This window comes from Plectropomus leopardus, chromosome 16 (assembly GCF_026936395.1).
Source record: "Plectropomus leopardus strain MGB_pleo_1.0 chromosome 16, ASM2693639v1, whole genome shotgun sequence".
Classification (NCBI taxonomy): Eukaryota; Metazoa; Chordata; class Actinopteri; order Perciformes; family Serranidae; genus Plectropomus; species Plectropomus leopardus.
In genome coordinates, this window is record NC_142191.1 from 28,453,678 (window position 1) to 28,478,809 (window position 25,132).

General features: G+C 41.6%; 1 protein-coding gene across 1 annotated transcript in view; it reads right to left on the reverse strand.

The window, feature by feature from the left end:
• Positions 1-19,499, reverse strand: part of rev3l (REV3 like, DNA directed polymerase zeta catalytic subunit) — a 95,440-nt gene extending 75,941 nt beyond the window's left edge. The window contains exon 1 of the mRNA XM_042503379.2: positions 18,868-19,499. Within this exon, the coding sequence (XP_042359313.2) occupies positions 18,868-19,006 (139 nt within the window). The 5' untranslated portion in view covers positions 19,007-19,499. The remainder of the gene's footprint in view (positions 1-18,867) is intronic.
• Between the last annotated feature and the right edge of the window lie 5,633 nt (positions 19,500-25,132).

A 25,132-nucleotide genomic window follows, 5' to 3' on the forward strand; every position in this document is an offset into this window, starting at 1 on the left:
TGTCCATTTAACTTGCACCCCCCTCCCTCCTATTTGCCCTTCCTAATGACTGCCACCACGGTAATGTTCAGGCATGCGAGTTTGTGGGTCTATTAGATAAGGGGAGGTGGGCATGGAGGCCACAGAGGGATTTAAGGGGTGTGTGGAGCTTTGAGTTGAGGAGGACAGCGAGGAGGGGCAGGGGGGGATGACAGGGTTAGGGCAAAGACCAAACTAGCTCCAGTTGTAAACATTCCCTCTGTGTGCGCTATGCGGCATCTCTCCCGTGGAGGCAGTCCAGGACAATCTGAGGGCAGGAGAGAGTGAGAGGGAGGAGGAGGAAAAGGAGGGGATGGCAGGGAGAGATGAAAGGAAATGCTGATGTGATTCAGGGAGAGAAAGTGAAAACCCTCGAAACTGGAACGGCATGTCGAGGAAAACAAAGGAATGTGGAGGACAGGAGGAGCGGGGGGGATGAGCGGAGGCTGAGTACAGCACAGAGAGAGACAGAGGGAGCAGGGAGAGGCAGAGACTGTGACCGGCAGAGGGGAAATCCTCGGGGTGCCTGCAGCTACTCTCACACATGCAGGGAGATTCTCATTCTCTCTCTCTCTCTCTCTCTCTCTCTCACACCCACACACACACACACACACACACACACACACACACACACACACACACACACACACACACACACACACACACACAATGATAAACTCAAAACACACTAGCCACACCATTTTCTGTCGTGATGCTCATCACGAAGAAAGACAAGCTGCAGCAACTGTTTGTTGCTAACCAAAACAGCCTCAAAGGAATAATTCAACATTTCCAAAAAAACACTTATTTGCATTCTTTGAAGCTATTTTCTGACAGCGTCTTCAGTTATGGTCAATGGCCAAAAGTCTTGCTAAAGGGCTCTAAACAGGCAACCAAACCTATGACAAGGCTGCCTGATCATATACAGTCACTGTTCCCAGCTGTTCAACAAAGAAACAGTCCCTGAACGTGACTCCCTAAACTGTATTTTAAACTCCAATTTTAAGTTTCTTTTTCTATGTGAATTTAAAGCATGAGTTGCAAGGTCTTATGAAGCTTTAGAAGAGTTTGTTGGTGCATTTTTAAATGACAAGGTTGGTAGAACTTGATTTCTAAAGTCTTATAGTTTTAGATGGTACCAGTATCATCTCTAGCTCTAGAAGTCAGCCCAGTACAGCCTCTATAAAACAGAAATGTTGGCCAGAGATTAACATGATTTAAAAAATAATAATGCAGTATGTATGGACCTTAATCTCATCACGATTAACACGTCAACACTGACAGCCCTAATTATTACATCCATGACTTAATAAGCAGCAAACACAGACAAAATGTTGTTAATAATTCATCTGCAGGGGTGTAGTGTGTTGGTCATTTACAGTGAAATCAGAATTTCCTTCATGGTAACCTAACCACCTAGTACCTACTAATACACCTACCACATCAACTTCCACTACACCACTTTTCATCTTCATGTTTCATCATCCTCATCTAATCCATAATGAGAGTGTGAATAGGAGCTCCACCAATTTTACTCATCAAAGTGTGTCCAGGTGGTGAAGAGTCCTACTGCTGTACAAAGTTGTTTCAAGCCTTTTTTTAAAGCCCAGTTTCTTTTTATTTTTTGTCAATCCACAAGGTAATTGGCAGCTGAAATGTAGCTTCCCCATATCCCTCTTTAGACACTTACCACATAGCCCCCCAGCTTTCACATTAGTAATATAGTTCAATATCTATGTACACTTGTATCATCTATGCGTTCTTTAGTTAAGTAGTAGTGAAAGTGTAGAAAGAGTGTCTATCCCAAGATCCCATGCCCAAACAATGGAGTTGACCTTCACATTTTGCTTATTATGTTTAGTATTTTGGAGACACTTTCAAGAACGACTGTCTTGCTTGCCTTCCTACTTTATCACTGATGACCATGCAGTTGAGAGGATGAGATCAGCAGATGTTGTACATGCAGATTTCAAAAGAGAGCAGCGGCACTAAGAAATGTCTTTGCAACTCTATTTGCTGACTCTTACATGAAAAAAGCAGTCCACTTTCACACCTGATGCAACCCTACCTGAGTGTCCATGAAACATACTCAAGACCACCTTTTTATGTGGAACAGGGCATGGATCATACCATGCCTAAGAATGGTACATGGTGTTCACACTAATCAAACAAACTGGACTTTGTGGTCAGGTGTACTTGGATACAGGCCCAGTGCCCTGATGCAAAGTTTCCAAAGGGGTAGTGCAGGGTCAGCCGTAGTACTCCACACCCGTAGCACCTTAGAGGATTGGTAGCATACTCAAGGGCACCTCTGCAGTACCCAGAAAGCAAAAGTGGCACCTCTCCAGCTACAAGTCCACACTCCATACTGACCAATACAGGGACTTGAATCACAACCCTCCGGATCCCATACAAGTCCCTGTGGATTGAGCTACAAAATGAGTCTTACAGAAATGAATTACAGACTCTTTAATGAAAAAAAAAGCAAAATTGTTTAACTCTGGCAAATACAGTTTGTTCATGTAGGATTTCAAACACTCATCTTCTCATCTCAAAAAGAAAGCAAATAAACAGATTTCCAAAAACTTCATTTTAGCTTGGAGTTCAACCAAACTCACTGACCGTCTAGCCAGAGTCTGAATACATACACAGTTAAAGCAGAAGGCTGGTTAGACAACAGGAGGCGAGAGCTAAAGATGCTGTGCTCCCTTATGTAATGCATTATGTAAATCTCCTCTCCTCTCATTATGGGAGAAATTAGTGTAATAATGTGTGCCCCCATTTTAAGCAGCCTCAATGAATGCAGATGCTCAGTTACTGGATGATGGGAAAACAATAGTCAAAAAAAACAAGGTATATGCAGATATATTGGCACAAATAAAGATGTTTATCTAAAGGAAACGAGAATACATTGAGTAAAAATGTAAATCTTATGGCCTGAAAAATCCTGGCATGACGGCAGGAACTGCCAAGAGAGAGATGCTACAGATTTCATGAGTGTGAGGAGCAATGGTTGGAGCTGAGTGGATGCTACAGTGCTAAAGGATGCTGTGTGTGTGTGTGTGTGTGTGTGTGTGTGTGTGTGTGTGTGTGTGTGTGTGTGTGTGTGTGTGTGTGTGTGTGTGTGTGTGTGTGGACTTGCTCTCTGATCAGGGGCGGCAATGTCTCGCCAGACAACAAGAGAGATTTCCAAGCTCTGCCTGCCCTCCTTTTCTCAGCTCCACCGAAATTTGATATTCACGGCGTGTCTCGCTCTCCGCCACACATCACAAGACGCAGGGACGGCAGCTCTGCTGGTGCATTGGGCGAGCGAGAGTCGCGCACATGCTCGCTCTCTCTCTTATTCTCAGTACCCTTCCCTCCCTTTTACCACCCCTCCAGTCTCAATCTAACACAGGGACGGCCATAAAGACACAAAGAAACAGACTAAATTGCAGCTGAGATATTGCTGTGACTGGAGCAGATTACAGCAGGAGAACAGAAATCGGATGAAAAGAGAAGTGAGCAGGTCTAGACAAAACCAAAGGTTTTCAGTTCTGACGTCAAATGTGTTAAATGTCTCCCAAAAATAATAAACGTTCTTAGAGACGGCCAACTGGAGACGCTCATCAGACAGTTAAGCAGCAGCAACAACAACCAGTCAACGCAAACACAAGCTTGATTCCATTAAAACACACAAACACACACTGTGCTATTTTTAGAGCTGGGCTTCCAGAATATCCCTCCCCCCTCCCCTTTTTAATAAGCCTGCCCTCAAACTGACTGTACACTGCTATGGAATTAAAAATTGATCAAAAAGACCCTTTGGTTCCCACTGCAGTCTCAGATTAGAGCAGCTGCAGACAGGCCGATGGGTGTTGGTCTGCAGCTTTTGAAGGAATCGTGGACTTTGCACAGGTAAAGGAATGTACGGACTTTAAACAAATACTATATAGCTAAATACATGCAGACATTTAGTAAAATCTAGAACTTAAAAAGACCAAAGCATATTTGTTGTATTGCATTGGTAATCGAAATGCAACTAACTGCCAGTGTAAGTAAAAGGTCCTGAACAATAAAAAGAAAACAAAATAACTAACGGACTGAAGTGAGAGACCTTGATGATACACTTAAAGGCTGTGACACGGCCATCAGCCCACGAGTGTCAGCAGCTGTCAATGACGAGGTGTGTCCCACCCCATTGGCCCTTGTCAGCTTTTGGTCCGCATGTTGAATGAGCCCATCGGTGAATGAAATCACTCCGATTGGCCGCTCAGCTCAGCGCATGAGAAGACAGCCAAAGTGAATAATGTAAACAAACAGCTAAAGTTAAGAGAAAGTGGTCAAAACAAACTTGTTATAGACGGTGAGATTGTTTGTCTCTATGCCATTGAGCTCTTAAGCAGAATCGTCTCCTGATGGTTTGCGTTGTTGTTTACTTGTGCACAGTAAATATTTTTTGTCTTTTCAACATTTAGATTGTGTTGTTGAGGTGCCAACTGGCTAACTAGCATCATGGCGGTCTTCCAGTTTCAAGTTTTGAATAACTATTACAGACGACCACCATCTTCTGGTAAAGAGGAAAATCTTCTTTTATGCCGGAGCTGAAAGTATGTTTTTGTTGGAAGTCGGTTTGGTGTGTTCAACTTTTTGGCCAAGACACACCAATGTGAGGTGACACAGCAGGGGGCTTTTGTTGCCACTACTACTCGGATGTCGGTTTGTTGTGTCACAGCCTTTAGGGGCCAATAGTGCTGCAAATAACAACAACTGACCCTTTCTGAGTTCCACCCCTTTCCACTTTCTACTTAATTAACAGTTCAGCAAGCTTAGCGCTCGGTACAACCTCGTTCAACTTTCCCCCCTTTGGTTATATTTAGACATGTGTTATGTGCTATGTTTCTTCTATGTTGAGGAGAAAACCAAATTTTGAAGATAGTTAAAAGATTTAGGTACTGTAACAACCTTCAAAGACACATTTCATATAATCAGATCTTAAATTAGCTACTATTAGCAAATAGCTAACTAGCCTGCTAATGTACAACTACATCAAGAGATGTTAGCCTCATGTCAGATCGCCAACATCAGCCAGGTTTGCTTCCTCCTTATTTTTGTGGTAGCATTAAAGGACGGGTCGGTTGGTTTCTGACATATTTTTATGAAGAAAAATCAAGGCTAATGTTCGTTTGATTTTATCTCTGCTAAGCCACATGCCTCCCCAAAGTAACTTTTGGTGTTATTTAGATATACACGACATCTAATATCCCGTCATAAATATATTCTCATCACACACTGTGGTCTTTGATGTTGGCTTACTAAAGCTATATTGTCTGACTCCTTAAAACCATGCAATGCATACTGCAGCACTTGGCTAAACATTGCCACAATGTTTTTTTTTTGTTTTGTTTTTTAATCAAGCGTGTGCAATCTTGCAATGGTAAGGTGGGAGGTGGAACTATGATCAGTAAATCATGTCCAAAGAGTTAAACCTTTTGAAACTAATAATAGAGTTAGTTAAGGGGCACTTCTGAGTGAAATGACCACCAGGAAATGTACCTTTAATAGACAATTACTCAGTGCGGTGCACACTAGAATATGCCCCTGACGAGTTTTAAAACACAACTCACTGCCAGAATCATAATAAAGTCCAGTTGCTCTCCTGTTGAGGGAGGGTCACAACATTATCACTGCCCTTCAAAACAGCTGAACCCTGTCCTAAATGCCAGGGTCATCATCAGGCATGTCTGATGTTTGCATCAGCTGTCTTTTAGTGCAAGTCAAACAAGCTGTGCAGTCATTGTGCCCAGTGTCACAAAGGAAGTTATGGCTGAGTAATATTAGGGGGTGTTAATGCAAAATAATGCAAAATGAAATGAGTAAAAGGCAGACAGAATTCACTCTGGGCAAAGTGAGCTAAGGTGAACACACATCCATGCAAATTGTAAAATTTTCTAATTTCAACTCAGACGAACACAACACTATGCGCTACTATTAGGGGCTGTGTCCAAGGCCTATCTTTTTTCGCTCTTTAGAAAACGCCCTGTTGAGAGCACTAAAGAGTGTTTTTGAGGTGTAGTGTTTTTGAGGCGCTGTGTTTTTTCAGCTGAGTCATTTTTATTGCATCTGGTAGCATTATAGGATACATCCGCAGTATTAAAAATGTCAGGACAGGAGAGCAAGGACGGACCCACTGGCCTGTCTTGACTGATGAGAGAAAATATATATATATCGTTTCATTGCTATTCTGTTCCTATGGCAACAACTTTAGTCCCTGTTTACTTCTTGTCAGCATAACAGGAAATACACACATTTAGAATGTTTATGTTGTCAGGTGTGAAACAGTCTATGTATGTATAGTATATTAGTATATTAGTATATTTGTGATATTTGTCCTGTACCTCTTGTGATTAGATGACTGCGTATAAAGTAAAGTAAAGTAAAATACCTCAGTTAGCACTGTGCCTTCATGTATACATTCCTAGCTAGCATTAAATCTATATGTGGCATATGTATGAGGTACTCCAATGTAATGTAATGTATTGAGCACCAGCACACTGCAATCATTGTACATTTGTGCACGTGTTTGTCAGCGCATGTGATTCACGTGTTCAATTAATTTAATAGCTTGAGCTGGCGATTTTCCCGAACCAAGACTGAAGGCAAGAAAACTCTTGTTGCCATCACTTGGCAACTCCTGTAGTTTAAAGTCCTTCGGCTTGTTAAACCATGTCTGGTTGGACTTCACAATAGTCAAGCAAAGAGGTCTCGTTACATGTCAAAAGCATAATAGCAATTCTTCACATGTAGACACACACAAAGAAATCAATCCTATTATTGCACAATACATTAATGAGAAAGCCCGTGTGCTGAAGCATTGGTCCATTCCTATAATGACAAGAGGCAGAGCTACTCCACCCTAATTTGGAGATATACCCTGTGCTACAGATGAAAACTTAATCGCTTTGTTTGTCTCTGTGTGTATTCAACCACACACACACACACACACACACACACACGCACACACACACACACACACACACACACACACACACACACACACACACACACACACACACACACACACACACACACGGGCCTCATTAACATCCATGCTGAATGGCACAGCATGGCAGGTTCAAAGCGCTCTCCCCCTCCAGCAGTGATTCAAGCTCTCTTCGGCCTGCCAAATTCTTTCATTCTTTTTAAACAAGGTCTTAATCTGCCTTGAAACACTGCAGAGTTCTCCTGCAGCACTGCCAGTGGCCCTGGGGGAACACAGAGTGGGAAGTCTCGCTCTCTCACCAGCTCAGTGGACAAAGTGGGGCCCCTCCTCTTTCTCTCTGTGGGGACAATGGTGCAGGAGGAGAGAGGAAGAGCCCGACACTGAGCGCAGGCCCTGAAATGACCCAACACCACGTGCCAATATGGGCCTCTCTCAATGCAGACCACACAGAGCCATATTACAGGAACCTGCTTTGGAAAAGATGCGGTGCTGCCAGAAAGGAGGACTTTACAAAGCTTCGGTCAACAGCAGCACTCAGCAGCCTGCTGCATTAGCAGGCACTTCACATCAAATACGGGCTTTTTCATACAGCTGCATCAAAAGATGAAATACTTCCTGTTATCCCCCACTCCCTCCTCATCAATCCATCCATCTCACCATGGAGATGAACCGAATCACATCACCTCAGCAACAAAGCATCTGGTATGCAGCTAACAAAGAGAGAAACAGCAACTCCAAGCCTCCGACTCGTGTGGGCCTAACTGTCATGCCCTGAATGCCGTAGTGCCTTATAGCAAACATGGATGAGGCGCTGCATTCTAAATCAGACTTAAAGACAAGCTCAATCAGACACTGCACGTCTTGTGGTTCAGGGACACCTGTACAGTCAGGAAATGCCAAGTGAAAAGGATGATGATAAACATATGAACAGCGCTGGCCCACCGTTTTTGGAGTTGGATCCTTCATTAAAAGCCCTACTGAAAATATATATACCGTTTGGTTATTGATTGAACCACACTGTCGGAGCACAGAGGGTACTCAGGGCACAGACAGAGCAGTAGAACATCAGGCACAGTGAAACTGACACTTAACCCTTTATCGTGCTGGGTCTGAAAGTTTGTTACTGTAAAGCAGTAACTGTTCCTCTCATTCATAGATCTGATCAGCTCTGACCCCGCAACTCAAACTCCTCAAACTGCTGCTGAAGCAGGAAAAAGAACTCAAAACCAGTTCCCTGTGCTGCCCTGTATTCACAGAACCACAAAAACATTTGAGTTTGGACCAGCCACAAAGAAAGCAGGTAGAGCCCCAACAACACACAAGATTGAAAAAAGGGAAGTTTGTCCCTCAGTTGCAGTTTGTTGAGTTTGAGTTGGTGGGTGGAGACCTGATAAATCAGTTTATGGTTTGAACAATCAAAGCTGATTAGATCAGATCAGTGGATTAGATAAGAGGAGCAGCTAATGCAGAGGCGAGTGAAAGCAAACTTTTAGACCCAGCACTGGACCATGAACTCAGTTTCCATAAAAATACAGTCAGGTTAATCTAAAAACAAATGGTCCTGATGGTCAGGAGGACTGTCCAGGACAAGTGACACGCATGTGTCCTTCCCACATGTTTATGTGTTTGTTGGTGGGGTTGGTAGGTTACTGGTTAACTGAGAGGATGAAAGAGGGGCAGAGAAATTTTCCCGCTTACCCCCATTATTCCCATTGCACTGATGTTGCTGGAGGAGGGCACACCTTTGTGTGAAAAATATGTCAACTGGACAACATATCTATGTTCCTGTGTGTGTGTGTGTGTGTGTACGTGTGTGTGTACGTGTGTACTTATCAAGCCAGTAACAATACCACTGTCTGACATCCAACAGTCTAGCCAACATTTCCCCCACATCAAGTCTCAGTGGGCAGTGCGGTGTACGAGTAGTTACCACTATCACCTCAAAGCTGAATGCTCAAGATGTTCCTGGGTTCAAATGTGGTTGTCTGTATATACAGCTTAGCCCTGTGACAGACTGGAAACCTGTCCAGTGGTATTTCTAACCTCAGGCTGGAGGACACAGCTGAGTCTCTGCACCTCGTGAGCTTGGCTGCTGGAGGGACAGCTGGTCTAAAGGACACTGACTGCCATAAAAGAAGTTTGAGTCAATTGGACAGACAGAAACTTAAATGTACCACTGCTGCAGTGTCCCCGGGTAAGACACTAAATGGCGGAAAAAGGTGCTTTAAACTCTCTGTGGAGGAGTGTAGATAAAGAGATATTCTCCTTTGGGTGTGTCATTCACAAAAGTACACTTTGGTTCGAGTCTGCAAGATAATGAAAAGACTTCCAATAGTGGAAAAAGACATCCAACAGCTACAAATGTTAATGTAAAGTCCACCATCCCACCTGACTCAGTGTGAATCGAGGTGACAAGAATTTCATTGGGGATGAGGACTGCTGCAGTGTCAGGCCAGTGAGGCCTTTGGATACCCACCGACGAGCCGGAGGGAGCTATTATAGCCATCAATCACACTGACTGGGCCGCAGCAGCAGCAGCAGCAAGGACACTGAGGCAGCTGCTTTACTCTTACAGTTCCTTCAAGACAAAAGGAAATCACTGCCAGCTACCAGGTCGTCACACCTGGCTTTCACTGGTTAGTTCAGCTACTCTGATGCCAGCTGCTTTACTGGGTAACTCTTTATGACTGCAAGGTCCTTGTCTACTGGCTGAGAAGTTAGTTAGACATAGAGGAATTGTCAAATGCTTCTGTATGCACAAGACACAACAGAAAAAGAGACTGCATGCATTAGGCCAGGAGAAAAGCAAGTATATTTTTTCCCACCACCCTACTCATCAGTAAAAAATGCAAAAAAAATATTTTAACTGGATCGACACCACTTTGTGGTATCGGTATATTTCTGTAGGCTTTCCCTTTTTCACAGACCCCGAATAGGCGCTGTTACTACCTCCATTGCCGACTTAAAGGCAAGACACCCCCATTCCCTTATTGCACCTTTTATACAGAGTGGCAAAGTTGTATAATGGCGCCAAAAAATACATGGAGGATTTTTTTAGAGGATGACAGTATAAGAGGCAGACAGGGAACAAATGGAGACTGAGAGGTGTAAGACATGCAACAGAGACCTTTAGCTAGTATCAAACTATGGACGTTATATATGTGCCTTAACCACTAAGATAATGATAACTTAACGTACACAAACAATTAACATTTTGAGTGCTTTTTTCTCCGGTGAAAGACTTTGAGTTGCAGATACTACACTCTCAATTGCTTGTACCTCTGTAAACAAGGCAATTTCAATTTCAATTTCCAGGGGAGTTTTGATAGTAGAGATGTCAGTTACTTTTTTTCAGATAATTGATCACCTAGTTTAGATAAAAAGCACTGTGTTGAACCAATACATGACCTTTGACTGGATTTTGCTCAAGCTATTCAACCTCTGTGACTGTAATGCTCCACAAAGGCCACATGTGGTATCGAGACATTTATATGCATGATTCACACAGGCCTGTGTGAAAAGGGGGGGGGTAAGCCTGTTTAGTTATTAAAGCTCTTCACTGTGGAAACCAGATAGCGCACTGGAAAAACACTGGATGTCGGAATGCAACAGAGACATGATGGAGATGGTATTGTTACCGTCTTGACATCACCGGGGAGGTGTGAGTGCCCGCCACCCGGCACTGTGTGTTACCTACCTACCTGACTACCTCTGGAGTCAACTGACAAACTCATAGCAGAAACTAGTCCAGGATGCACTGTAGCTGATAATGTAACAAACTGAGCGGGTGGCAACAAGAGGGTGATTACCTTCAAAGGCTAAATCAAGCATTCTTGTGCAGCTTTCAGCAATACCTGTCAGTCATGCAGGATATAAATATTGCATTGTAACTAAGGTTGCAAATTGTTAGCGCCTTCCTTAATCAAATAATCTGTAAAAATAATGGTTGATTAATTGTTATTTGAAAGAAAAAAAAACAAACAAACCTTGCTTATTTCAAACAATACCAAATATGTTTTTTCGTCAGTCAAAGCTAAAAGCAACATATTGCATCCCTTAAATTTCACATGTTCATACTGAATTCTTAGCAACGGATTAATTAATCAACCGATCATCGATTTATCATCCCTAAATGTAACTTTGCGTACAAGTTCCTTTGGCAGACAACTTTAGTAAAGAGAGCATATAGACCAATAATTTGGGATTTTTTGAAAAAGCTCAGACCCACTGAACCGACATCAAAGAACTCAAAGCGCCGAAAGTTGACTGTTGCGTTGCCTCATATCCCCAGTGTCTCAGCCAGAAAGTTGCACATTAACACACAGCAAAGACAGCAACCTACAGCCAGTCGGTACATACATTTTGCATCTTCGTTATTTGAAACAACTCTCCATACCAGCAGATGGTGATGGTCTGTGTTCGTCACCCAAAACAGAAAACCAGAAGACCGTCATGAGGCTAGTTAGCAAGTTAACACATCAACAACACAACCTAATATTGACAAAGCATATTTGCTGTTCCCCAGTGAACAACAACACAAACCATCAGGAAACGTTTCTACTAAAGAGCTCAATGGCTGAAGAAAAAAAATCTTACCTCATATAACAAGTTTGTTTCCACCTCATCCCCTCTTGACTTTAGCTGATCTGCCATTCAGAGTGATTTCATTAACTTACGCTGATTCAACATGCTGAGTCAGCCGAAATAAGGCCAACAAGGGCCACTAGTGCGGTAGACACTGCAAAGGCTCGGGCGACGCTCACCAGCCACCCCACATTGACCAACGACTGACTGTCAGCTGGTGTGTCAGGGCCTTTAGACTCTCAGTTGCTCACTACAGATGCAGCGATCCAAATTCTCTCCTGATACTGATCATCATACTTCAACTCAGGGTGTCTGCTGATACAGTGAACTGCTTCCTAATGCACATTTCAAATTTGTACACCTCACTACAATGAAATCATTAGAAGTTAAGTGAGGTCATGGATTGATGTGTCACTGAAAGTTAAGTTAGCAGCCCGCTATGACTGAATTTATGTAACTGATCGCAAAAACACAAAATTTTCTGATCACACCTATTAAGAAACATCATGCCTTTGACCTAATCGCTTATTACGGACACTATCAAGTATGATGCAGCACATTAGTTCAGTTCATCCCGATTAGGTACATGGACCAGCATCACCGTGATCAATGGCAAGTGGTCCAACCCCAGACCACCAGAGTGTCGCAGCTCTCTTAATTTTTGACTCTTAAGCTCTATTTTCATGATCAGCACTGTGAGGACAGTTTTCAGTAGGTAAAAGGAAAATCTGCATGTCATGTTTCACTTAAGTTGACTCTGTGCAGATATGCTATGCTCCTATGTTTGCATCCCCTGATAAAAATAATTCTGTCAATTGATTTCAGTCATAAAAATTGATGTTGTAAATGCTAGCATGATCAGGTTCTGTGACAGTACTTACTTACTGGTAAAACTGCCCACAGCACTAAAAAAAAAAAACACCTCCACCACCTATGTCCTTTGCCTTTATTTCACTGACCAAGTGTATCTCCTTTAAACAGAAGCTCAGAGTCCCCGAAGCCAAAACCCTGTAAAACATTCCTCCCTCTGATTCAACTTCTAAAAAGCCCCGACAAGAAGCTGAGCCCCAGTCTGTGGGCAAAAACATCACAGGATGAGGATTAGTGTGGAGCAGCATTCAGTCTCTCTTTGTGAAGCTCCTCTGTCACCAACATGCCTCTACTCTCCTTTGCTAGTTATCACCTGTAAAAAAAAACGTCAGGCTAAACCAAACACTCCCTTGTACAAAACTGGAAAATCTGGAGGACAAAAGATTTAAAAAAGCAGATGGAGTGACACCGAATCAACATATCAGCATCTGACTGGATCATAAAGTAATTAGAAGCAAGTGGAGCAGGAGTTAGAGGATGATAATTAAACCTGAGTAACTGTCAGGCAGAAAGGAAAGTAAACAGTTAAGGGGACAATGACCTTCTGCCTAATGAGCCACGTAGTCCCTCTGAATCCGCCTATTATCCTATTAATGGATCCGGGAGGAATTCCTTCAGATGGCATTAAGGGTTCCCCTGGAGAGAGCTAAACCTGGGGAGGAGCGGAGGGTAGAGGGGAGGAAGAGGCCCACCGTTTTATTCCTCCCTGTGCTTCATGCTTGGCCCCCCTCATTCAGGTCAATTGGTCATGCACTTCCTCCCTCTCTGCTCTTACACACACCCAACAAACACTCAAGTGCACATGTCCAAGGAAGGAACCAAAACAGTGTGCCTCCCGCTGCCATTGGGGGCCCGGGGCTTGTCGGTGCATCTGGGCAGAGCTTGTCGGCATCAAGGGTGGAGATCAATGTTGTCAGACCTCAAAAGGTTGCAGCCGCCTCAACAACAACTCCTAGCAGTGGGAGAAGAGGCTTGCTGTTTACCTCCCTGTGAGATTTTCATCCACAAGCACACAGGGCAGGGCGATAAATCGATACAATAATTATTTCGATATAAATCTCCTCGAGATATAATAAATGCTCATTAAATCCTCCATATTATTAAACCACCTACACGCCCACAGAGGGGGGCAGTAATGCACCTTACACACCAGTCACTACCTGCCATTAAAGTGATAGTTCATGCTTTTTGAAATGGGCTGTATGAAATACTTACTTATACTAAGTGTATTACATACAGTAGCTTTTGGTCGGGGCACTCCCAGTTAGCAGAAACAGACAGGTAGTGATTGTTTTAACCATAGGTAATGTCGCATCATGATTAAATTCATGAATTCACCTCATAACGTTCACTGTATAGTTTATTCATCTAATACTAACAGTAAGTTAGCATGTTATGATGGACTAACTGGCTATTCTATATAATCATATAACTTAACATGACTAAAGGTAACATGAGCAAAACATTTGTAAATTTCCCCTTCCATGAACAGGATTTCTGTCTCAGTCACGTCACAGAGACTCTCATTGCTACTTCACAATGTCGTGAAAGTCCATCTCTTGTTATTATTTTTATACAGAAATGGCAGAAATCACAGATTGTCTGTCGAAAACTACAGAAAATACTGATGCCAGCTGAGATTTTAGTCTTGAAATATTATGCTGTTTAAAAAATGTCATGTTTCTTAAACTTTCACTCAGCAGCAAAAATCAGCCTTTAAACTTGGAAGAAATAATGATTTGACTTTTTGGGCAGATAATTATCGACACTGACCATTATGAATATTTTTATCATTTTACCATCTTTAGCCATATCTTCCAGCCCTGAAAGCACAGCAATGAAGCTGGTTATTAATAAGCAGAGTGCGATACTGATCACGAGTGCAATTTTCACAACAAAGGGATGCTTTTTTCTCCACTCTGTTTGAGCTATTCCAGAGATGGATGCATGTACAGTATGGGTGTAAAACAGGCAAGACGGCCACCGAATGCTAACAAAGAGAGGGGAGGCAAAGAAGCAGGAAGCGTGGCATCGAATTACACAGCCCTGATTTGAGGGAGTGTACATGGCTCAGGTCAGGGAAGGACAGGGAATACAAGGCCTGGGGTTGTAGCCAGAGCCACATGGTGCACATGCACCGCTGACCGCTTACACCAGGGTAAACATGCTGATGAGATAAAAGCCGACACACATTAAGCAAACCTTCTTATGACTACCTCCCTTCAAGCCAGACAATAGAAATCACCATGAAGGCAAGAGGAAATATCACAAAGTTACTCCTTTTTGGGTGGGCGTGGCCAGTTTTGGAGCTACGGAGAAACAGATCCCTCTCTGCTTCAATGTGTTCCAGATGGTGATGTAATTTTATTTCTGGAAACACAGCGCTAACTATGACTCCGGCTCGCCACAAGTGATACATAAACTGAGCGAGAGCAGAGTCAAACTGTGCAAGTCTGCAAAGCACACACACCACAGCACACACACACACACACACACACACACACACACACACACACACACACACACACACACACACACACACTGCAGACACACCGCTTTATTATTACTGTAAGTTAAGGCAACACAGCGTCGGATTTAAACCACATATATGACAGAGAACAATACCAACTACTGTGTTTGTGTACATACATGTGTCAGAACTCAATCAGCTTTTTTAAAGCCTCATACACAAAAGATGTTATGCCATCAGACAAGACTAGAGGAGTAGGCATTTAGACAGGATTTAAATGGGTATGCGCTTGCCAACACACATGGGCCAAACAAAACCACAACATGGAGGAAAAGCAACTGTTATGGAAGTTATCACACCTGTCAGGGTTTCCTACATATTCATTTATTTGCGGCAGACTGCCACACTTAAAATATCTGCCACCACAAATAGATTTTATATTTTTGGAGCTTGAATGTTCATTCGAATTGCTTTTGAAATATATACAACACACACTGCACCAGGCTCTCAGAGTACAGAGTGTACTTTGGGCACAGATTGAGCAGTAGAAGTTCAGGCGCATTAAAAGTAAACCTTAACCACTTATTCTGCTGGGTCTAAAAGTTTGCATTTCTCTCATCCAACCATTGAAATACTAGCCGCATTTACACTGCCTGCTCAAGGCCAAACCACCATGCCATTATGCCACCTCACTGTTCTGTATGTAATGTCCAATCGTGGAAAGAGGGGGGAGAGTGGACTTGCCCCTAAACTGGGAACGGAGGTAGTTACAATGCCGTAACAAGGTCTGTGTAGAATGTAAAGCCGGAAAGACATGACCATGGGCGGCACGAGTGTGACACTTTGACAACGTGTTTACATGTGCGACCCACAGATTTAAAATGCAGCCGTAAATGTCAGCAAACTGGCAAGACAGAGAGGTTCGGGAGCTCCATACTCTCCGAGCAGAGGACGAGATCAGCTGCCATATAACATAGAAGATAAAGGATCGTGGTTTGACGTGTTATGGCTTTGTTATGGTTTAGAAAGCGCTGCTGACGTGTATGTTTCATGTCAGGCTAGAGTCAGACGTTTGTGTGTTAAACATCATACACATTTGGCCTCCTTTGATCGTGGGATGCCGTGATGCACTGTGTAATCACATGCTGGAGCAGAATGATGCCGCTGTTGTTTGGTTCTGTGTAAAAGTGCAGGGGCGGTATAAAGGGGGGATTTCGTTGCAGCCCTATAGCGCAATCTTTGTGTAAAAGCTGCTACTCCCTTTGCTGACTTGTTCTCAGGAAATAAATCAATCTAACTAATCTTGGTCATTTGGACATTTTTGACTATATATACACCTCTGCACTTTTCTGTAAGAAATTGCTAAAATCATACATAAGTCTAAATACATTAATAATCATGGACCATTCTGGGGGAAACAACTGTTAACATTAACACACAAGAAAATTTAAGGTTAAGACATAGTTATTAAAGGAACTTTGCACACACAACACTTTTTTTGTGATTCGGGAAACATAACTTTGCAAACCATATCAGGGCAAACAGGTTGAGCCTCCAACAACTTTTCCAAATTAGATTTAATGTTGCAGAGATCATTTTCAAACGCTTGGCTCAGAGTCTGACCAAAAGTAAACACAGAGAGTCGCCCCCTGGGTTAGCCATTGTAACTAACTGCTAAGTGATCTACTTACAGGGCAATCAGCCAGCTAAGTGTAAAGTCACCAGTCAGAACAACTACGATTAGGAGCAGGTTGTAAAACAAGAAAAAGCCACATTTTCCTTTCATGTTGATAGGGGCTAAAATGATTATCAGATATTTTATGAACAGATTTAACATTTAACATTTAACATTTATCATCGTTTATGTCATTGTAAATTGCATATCTTTTCTTTTTAGTCTTTATCTTTTTCCTTTAAAAAAACAGGACATTGGAAAATTGTTTATATTGTTGTTATCCGTATGCAATTCATTATGACAATACAAAGAAAGACATAAAATCCGATCATTTCAGACACCAAAACCAGGAAATATTTGACATCTGTGCTTGAAAATGACTTGCTGCATTCAACCATAATGCAGCCATTAAGACCAGATTAGAAAAAAAGTAATAGTAATAATATTATGTGATTATGTAATATCCATCAAATCATGACCAAAATCCAAGACAATATCGAGTCCAGTATCATAAAATTAATCTCATATCAGTTTATAGTTACCATATCTCCAAACTCTAAAGCCTTTATGTTACGTTGGATTCAATGGGTTAACTGTGCTTGAATCAGTGTTGATAAAATTGCTTCTCAACATGTATTCAATGAGAGGACACCTAGGCTGCTTCTGCTGCAGTGTGTGTGTGTGTGTGTGTGTGTGTGCTGTGCCCCCTCATATCAGCGCCACCGCATGCGAACGTGCAGGTTTATAACAGAACCAAATTAGACCTGACACCCTAACCCTGACCCACGGTGCTTCATTTCTCAGCTCCAAATCCTTTAATCCTGACTGAGGTGCATCCTGTTGGACGCTGCTCTGAGGTCGTCCTGCAGAGGAGCACTGCCACAACCTGGAGGGACAAGTTTCGCTCCCATTTTCCCCACTGGGGGGACAGCTAAAAATATACACAGTCACTTGTGCTGCAATGTTTTTTTGCACCTGACAAATAGGGTTGAAGAGGGGGCACGGCATTCGCAGGAGGATTTGGCTAGGGTGGTAATGCTGAGCTATTGTGCAGGGAATGATTCTATTGTTTTGCCGTGTGGGGATTAAGGTACCCAGAGTGCTCGGCTGTAATGGGTTTATTAGAGAGCAGAGCATGTGCCAGATCTCAAAGAAAACACAAATCTACTCGAAATCTTAACCCCTCCTTAACACAATGTGTACTTTTCTTTTTTGTTTGCATCAGAAATCTCTCTTTTTATATATATATATATATATATATATATATCTCTGAGAGCAACAGAAAGAGAGAACATTTTATATATGTGTCTATTTATGTGTGTGTGTATAGGTGTTCATACAGTATATGTATGTGTATACAATATATACAAATATGTATATTATATATACATATATATGTATGGATAGATAGATATATATTACTAATATATATATATATATGTTTGTGTGTGTGTGTGTGTGTGTGTGTGTGTACACACATACATATGTTCTCCATATGTATGTATGTATGTATATACATAAAAATATAGTTCTGGTTTCATTCATCATTTCTGATTCATTGTTCCTGCATATCAAGTTGCCCTCATGATGGTTCCTGCCTTTGCAGACTGTAGACGACTATCTTTTATACACCACACAAGAGTGCTTTTATAAAGCACTAAAATGTATTTTAATTCTCTGCTGATCTTGCCAAGGTAGGGGTAGGCAAATTTCACTGTATTTGATGAACAAAGTTTCATTTCCTTTGATCTCCCACTGTATTTTCACTTTTATTATGCTAAAAAATTACAGAAAAGCTCGAAGAACAGGCTGCATGTTGCTGTTTAGCCTGTCCACACTCCACAGGTTGCAATAAAACCACCATAAAAGGTAAGTATGTAGACTGTCCCTGAATGCCACATGTGGCATGCGGAGGCACAAGTCGAGCCCTGAAGCCAGAGCTGTCCGCCGCCAACATGCCATGATGGAGCAGGGGAGCGAAAACAAAGCGCGTGAGGTGGGGGGAAGCAGGGGAGGACCCCCACCGCTGCAGGCGGCCCGTATGCAAAGCAACAGCGGTGCACGCCGCGTTTGTACAGTGTGTCAACACCCTACATCATCTTCCTGTTGACATTTTTGCATAGCAGCCCCGTTAGGTTTCATCTAAACAATACAGCGCGGACGTGTTTATCGGCGCGCGGTGTCCAAACAGCAGCCACCAACAAGCCGCGTGGTGCCACCATTAACTAAAGAAAAACACCGACAAAATGAATAAAAGAGTTGGCTTACCTGCCGGTGTTGCTCCAAATATCCGCACCACTGGCACTTTCTTCACGTCGCTCTCCCTGAATTCAGAATAGCACACGTCCAGGTCCTTAATGGGACTTGCCAGATAGAAGTCTGCGGTGACGATTCGCACCGCAAACATGACTGCCGCGTCCGTCAAACCGTCAGAAAAGCCAAAAAACTACTGTTAGGAGTCCATAAGATACGGCCGCCTCGGTGGCCAGTCGTCACCAGCCGATGTGGATGCTGTCACGGCGGTAAAACAACGACAAAGCGGTCGGGAAGCCCGGTTGTGTCCCATGAAAAAAAACGCGAACAAAGATTCCCCGTGGCTCCAGCGCGCCCCGAGGTGCCGCCGCTGCTGTGACCCGGGAGAGCTACACTCGACGGCTGCGAGCGATTACAGACCGCCCCGCTGCTGTCAGCTCCATGTTGTAGTTTGAATTGTGTCTGTCCCGTGATTTTAGCTCTCTCCGTGGTGTTTTTGTTTTCAGCCAGGAAGACGTTCCCTGGGCTTCCGGTATGTAGCGTTATCTTTCCAAATCACGCCTCAGAACTAGTCCCAGCCAGTCCCGTTTAGTCAGACGGCCCCTCCGCGGAGCTCCCTCTGCTTCCATAACAGGCTAGCCCGCGTTAGCTAACATATGAAGGTACAAAAGCTAGGTAGATTGCACGAGGGCAGTACTTCCGACTACGTTCTTCAGAATAAAAGCGTTGTTTAACATTTACCAGCGCAATCATACGCAACACAACTGCTTTATTTTGAAAGACTTACATCTGCCACATTTTTAATGGCCGTCGCAGTTTTTATCGACTGTCTTGCCGGCTGATGGCTAACTACGATAATGCGCACAGCTTTATTTCACCAGCAGGACACAGCGCCTTCGATATATTTTCTAAAAGAGTGGGGTTGTTTTTAATGTTACTGTTTTTAATCTTGTCCACCCCAAGCACCCTTGTCGGCTCCAAACGGTGCAAGTCAAAATCTCCATTAATTTACCGGTAATATCTGGAGTCATCCTGTTTGGATTTTCAAAATAATAGCATTCAAATCTGAGCCGTAAAAGTGGAGTCACAAACATGTAGGTTTTCATATTAAGAATTTGTACTTTTGGCGCATTAAAAAAATAATTCACAGTAAGAGAAATGATTTTAAAAAAATGTCTTGTGATTTTGATATTTGTTGTGGATGGTAATTTGAGTGAGATTTTGCTGCAGTCAGCAATCGGGCCCAAGAATAAAGATTCAATGCTTAATTTGAGTGCTTAATTTCTCAATGAAGTTAAAAAAAAAATCTTTCTGAGAGGTCATAAAACAGAATCTCAGGGCATGACAAGACGTGATTGTGTGCTTCAGCAAAGGATACATTTTAGATCCTAACCTGGCATTTTATTGGACTTTGACAAGAAACAACATACCACTAATAAGCAGCTATCTTAAAAAAATTATATATATTTAAAAACAAAAAGCCATAATTAAGCATCTTGTTCATAATGGGGAGTTAGAGCAGGTCAGACAGTGTCAGAAGTGTCCATTAAACAACACTGGAAGCCTAGTTATTGATCTGCAAGGTATTCTACATATCATTTTAAGGCTGCACAGGAAGCGTGGGCTCATATCTAACTCTCTATTTGTGTAATACATCATGCTTGGACTGTCCTGTGGGCCTGGTGGAAAAATACTTTAAGCTCATAAATAATGCAAGTAAAAAGGGATGAAAAACATGTCACATCTTCAGTCTTTTGCATCACATGTTCATTAATTAAAGTATAACAACAATTAAATGAATATCAAGCAATGCTGCAGTAAGCAATTCTCACAGTTAAAGACACACTTTGGTACTTTTATTTTGTAACTAAATGCACTTTAAGACGGAACAGGAAACAGTGTTGTGGATATTTATGTAAAGCTTGATCACATGTCACCTCATTTGCCACTGCAGCATCAAAACAAGGATCAGACCCAGATCAAAGAGCTGAAAGCATCACTTTCCCCATTGGTAAGGAGCATGTCTCTTATTGGCTGATGTTTCCTGTGAGAAAAAAAAGCTGTCCTAGAATACATTGTACAAAAAGGAGATCATGCAAGGAAACATCAAATCCATAAAGACATTATACAAGAATAATATATTATTATTTAGGCCTATTTAAAAAAAAAAAAGAATTCCACATAAAGCGTTTTCCTATAGCCCCGCAGTGGGTTTATATGGAAAAATTACTATAATACAAAAGTACATAGAATTACCATAAAATGCAGTAAGATTAATATGAGGTCACCATAGACTGACATGTTGTAACTTCTGAAATATTCATATTTAATATTGACCAGGGCTATAGTGATTTTTCACAGAGGCAGCTTATATGGCGCTTAAGCACAAGCATTACTAATGCAGCAGGTGAAAACAGTCTCAGTATATTTCCTCCTCAGGGTTGAAGCTGCCATTAATGACACCAAGGGCATGCCGCTTTGGTTTTTTAATGAGGGAAATCTATATTTCACACGCACAAATACATGTTGGCATTTGGTATTACCAATATTCTTATATCTGCAAGTTTTAAGGCAAAAAAAGCATTGAGAAAACATTTACGGAACTGTATAGGGAAATTAAATTACAGTAAATGTAACTTAACAGTAAAATAAATACAGAAAATGTAAAAAAAAAAAAAAAGGCACAAAAAAATATATATACTGATGTTTTTGGTTGTAAGTAAAACATGTTTGAGAGTTGGGTGTTTTTGGGGGAATAACAATTTCTGACTTAAGTTCTAATATCCCGGATATGGCCTTACTCCTCTGCACATTCTTTCTTCAATTTATGATTTTAAAGTTGGAAAAATAGACTTTTATATTGAGTGTCAGAAGGACGATTTGTCAAGTGGAATTATCTGTAAATATATTAAGCGCAAGCATAAATATTGCAGAAAGTTAAACACAGTCTTAAAAAGTATATTTAGACAATTGGATAGGGAAATGAAATACAGAAAAATATGATGAATAATTAACGTTTTTTAAAAAAGAAAAATATAATTTTGCAGTTAAATAAATAAATAAAATGTTAAAACGACAGAAAAGAAGGAGAGACAAAATATCCAATATTTTTGGTTGTAAGTTAAAATCTCATGGGGTTTGACCTCTAAAATCCTAGATACGGCCCTGCTCACTTGGAAATTCATTGTGTAATTCCTGATTTTACAAGTGAAACATAGATTCCTACATTAAGTGACAGAAGTATTATCGAAATATCTGTAAATGTACCACTTTTGACACTGAATATGAACTGAATCTAGTTAATTTAACATGTTTTTGTACCAGTGAATCAAATGTTTCTCACAAACATTATCACACTCAGAAAAAAATAAACATTATATTGTTAGTGTAGTAATTCCACCTTTAAAAAACTCATAACTGTCATAGCACATTTTTTCTGTGACTCCATAGGCCACCCATAGGTGCTCTGCTGGCAGCGTGTATGATGCCTTCTCGCCTCCCACACGGAGCTGCTCAGTATTCCACTCAGATTCCTATAATAGCCTATACATGGCAGGCAGCGGTGGCGGATGTGCTGAGCTCACAGCTTTCTCCTCTCCGCTAAAAAAAAAAAAATCCATAACCCTCTCTAAACAGCTGGTTCGGTCCGGTTCATGCCGGGGACATGGCAGTCATGGATGAAAAATGTTTCATTAGCATTTTCATCGAGATGGAGAGGGGGGCCACTGTCTGCTGGAGTGTGTGCTGACCTTGAGTGAGAGCCCGACCCTCTTAATGAACCAATCAGCAGGCATCTGCAAACGTTTGCCAGCAGCACGCCTGGGGTCTACGAGCTCATGAGGGGCAAATTAAACATTTAACCAATTCAGAAATACTATATATGCCATATATAATGCAGTGTTTGGTGGGGGCTTTTATCTAAAGTGCTTTACTGTACACTGAGTGCATACATGTCTAGTACGAGTGTCCTCACTGGGAGCAGAGCCTCAAACTGTGATGGTCAAAGTGCCATTTTCTACTGACATCCATTAAGAAAAAAGAACAATCTGGACTTGAGAGTGTGCTCCTCTCAGGGATAATGACAGAGGTGAATTAAAGGGACAAGTCACCCCCAAATAGAAAATACATCATTTTCATCTTAGCTATATTGCTATTTATCAATAAAGATTGTTTTGCTGTTGCAGAGTTGCATCATTAAATAGCATGTCAATCAAAACAGAGGTGCACAGAGGCAGAACATGAATAGATCTGATCCCAAACGATCCCAAAGATGTGGCGCCATCCACCGATGCTTGGTCAGTGACCTTTGACCTCTTCCGAGTGGACTCTTATCAGTTTAGGTCTGCTGTTGACAGACAGCTGATTTGAAAAAAAGTAACACTCACACAGCAGTGACAGGCAGGCTGACCTAACAGTTAGACTGACCGTCTTTTTACTGAAACACTACAGGTTCAACCTGACACTGCCTGAAAGAGGAAAACGCAAGAGATACCAGGAGAAAAAAGCAGGAGATACTAGGATAAAAAAAACAAGAGGTACTAGGAGAAAAAAAAAACAGGAGATACTACGAGAAAAAAACCCAAGAGATACTAGGAGAGAAAAAAACAGGATACTAGGAGAAAAAACAGGAGATACAAGGAAAAAAAAGATATACTAAAAGGAAAAAAAAAAGTCGTAGATACCACGAGAGAGAAGGCAGGAGATACTAGGAAAGAACAGCAGTTGATACTTGGAGAAAAAAAGCAGAAGATAAAAGGAGAAAAGAACAGTAAACACAAGGAGAGAAAAATCAGGAGATGCTAGGAGAAAAGCAGTAGATACTAGGAGAAAAAAAAGACAGGAAATACTGGGAGAAAAATCACAATATGCTAATAAATACAAGGAGAGAGGAACAGTAGATACAAAGAGAAAAAAACAAGAGATGCTTAGCAGAAAGAACAGTGGACACAGGAGGTACTAGGAGAAAAAAAGAAGGAGATACTAAAAGCAGGAGATACCAACCCTGACCTTAACCTCTGTCAAGGAGGTAATGCTATTTTTGATTTATTTGTCTGTTTGTCAGCAGGATTAAGGAAAAAAAAACTACTGGCTCGATTTTCATGAAACTTGATAGAGGGGTTAAACATGGGCCAAAGAAGAACCCATTAATTTTGGAGTGGATCCAAATCATGGGGTAGATACACTAATTATATTTCACATTTGGCCCTGGCAGAGGTCTACACTCTCGAGTGCCCTTCTAGTTGGACATGAATTAAGGTTGTTTTGATCCCCAAAGAACACTTTGGCTCATGTCATGCTTTTTTTTTTCTACATCAACGGAATATATATGACAACAAGCATCAGTTCAGCTAATGTCGGGGGTGTATTTTACATTCAGTAGGGTGGATAGAGGGTCCAGGCCTTTTTGGGGAAATATCTGTGCCTGGTTGCTTTGGACTCGCCAGATAAGGCAGAGTCAAGTGGCACGCAGGTCCTGGAACAATAACAAACAGTAGATTTATTGGTACTGGCAGAGCTCGTGTTTACAGACAGCACCCTCTTGCAGGAGCTGATAAAAGCCTGGACATCACCAGAGTTCCCCTCACGCACTCTGATGTGAGCAAATAATTCATTTTGTCAGGTTTAGTAAACAAGCTGACAGAATTGAACTGCACTGTGCACACTGACAGGGAACCAGTGATGAAGTTTAGGGTGAAAGCTGGCTTATCAGGGAGTTAGTGTTCAACATATGGACAGGCTGTTTCTGTTGTAAGACTTATGGTGCCCTGTCTACAGGTCCTTTATCACAATGGTGCTCTCATGATCCTCGAAAGCCACAGTGGAAATGAAAACTGTCAGTCAGATATTCTCACAGGTTAGTTAAAACAATGGCATTTATTCAAAAGAAACTTTAAAACAAAAATCAATGATATTAACTAATATTGAATGTAAATTAGAGCTGCTTCTGTGAAGAAGTAACCAAGGCAGCGAGTCATTATTTTGGACATGCTGCCCCCTTCTGGTAAATCATTGGCTCTACCAAGAAATACACAGATAGAGGAGCTGAGAGTATGCCACGGGAATAATTATTGGCTTATACAGTGTTTATTACGATCTAATAATACATGACTCAGTTTAAAAAAATAAAAAAAAAAAGCTATTATAAAGTGATTAATAAAATCTACATTTAAATTACTTATTAATAAGCTCAAATTAAATAATAAAACATTAAGAGGATAATTACATCTGTCTGTGAAGATGATTAAAAATGACATTTTAAAGCGAAAATGCAAAATTAATT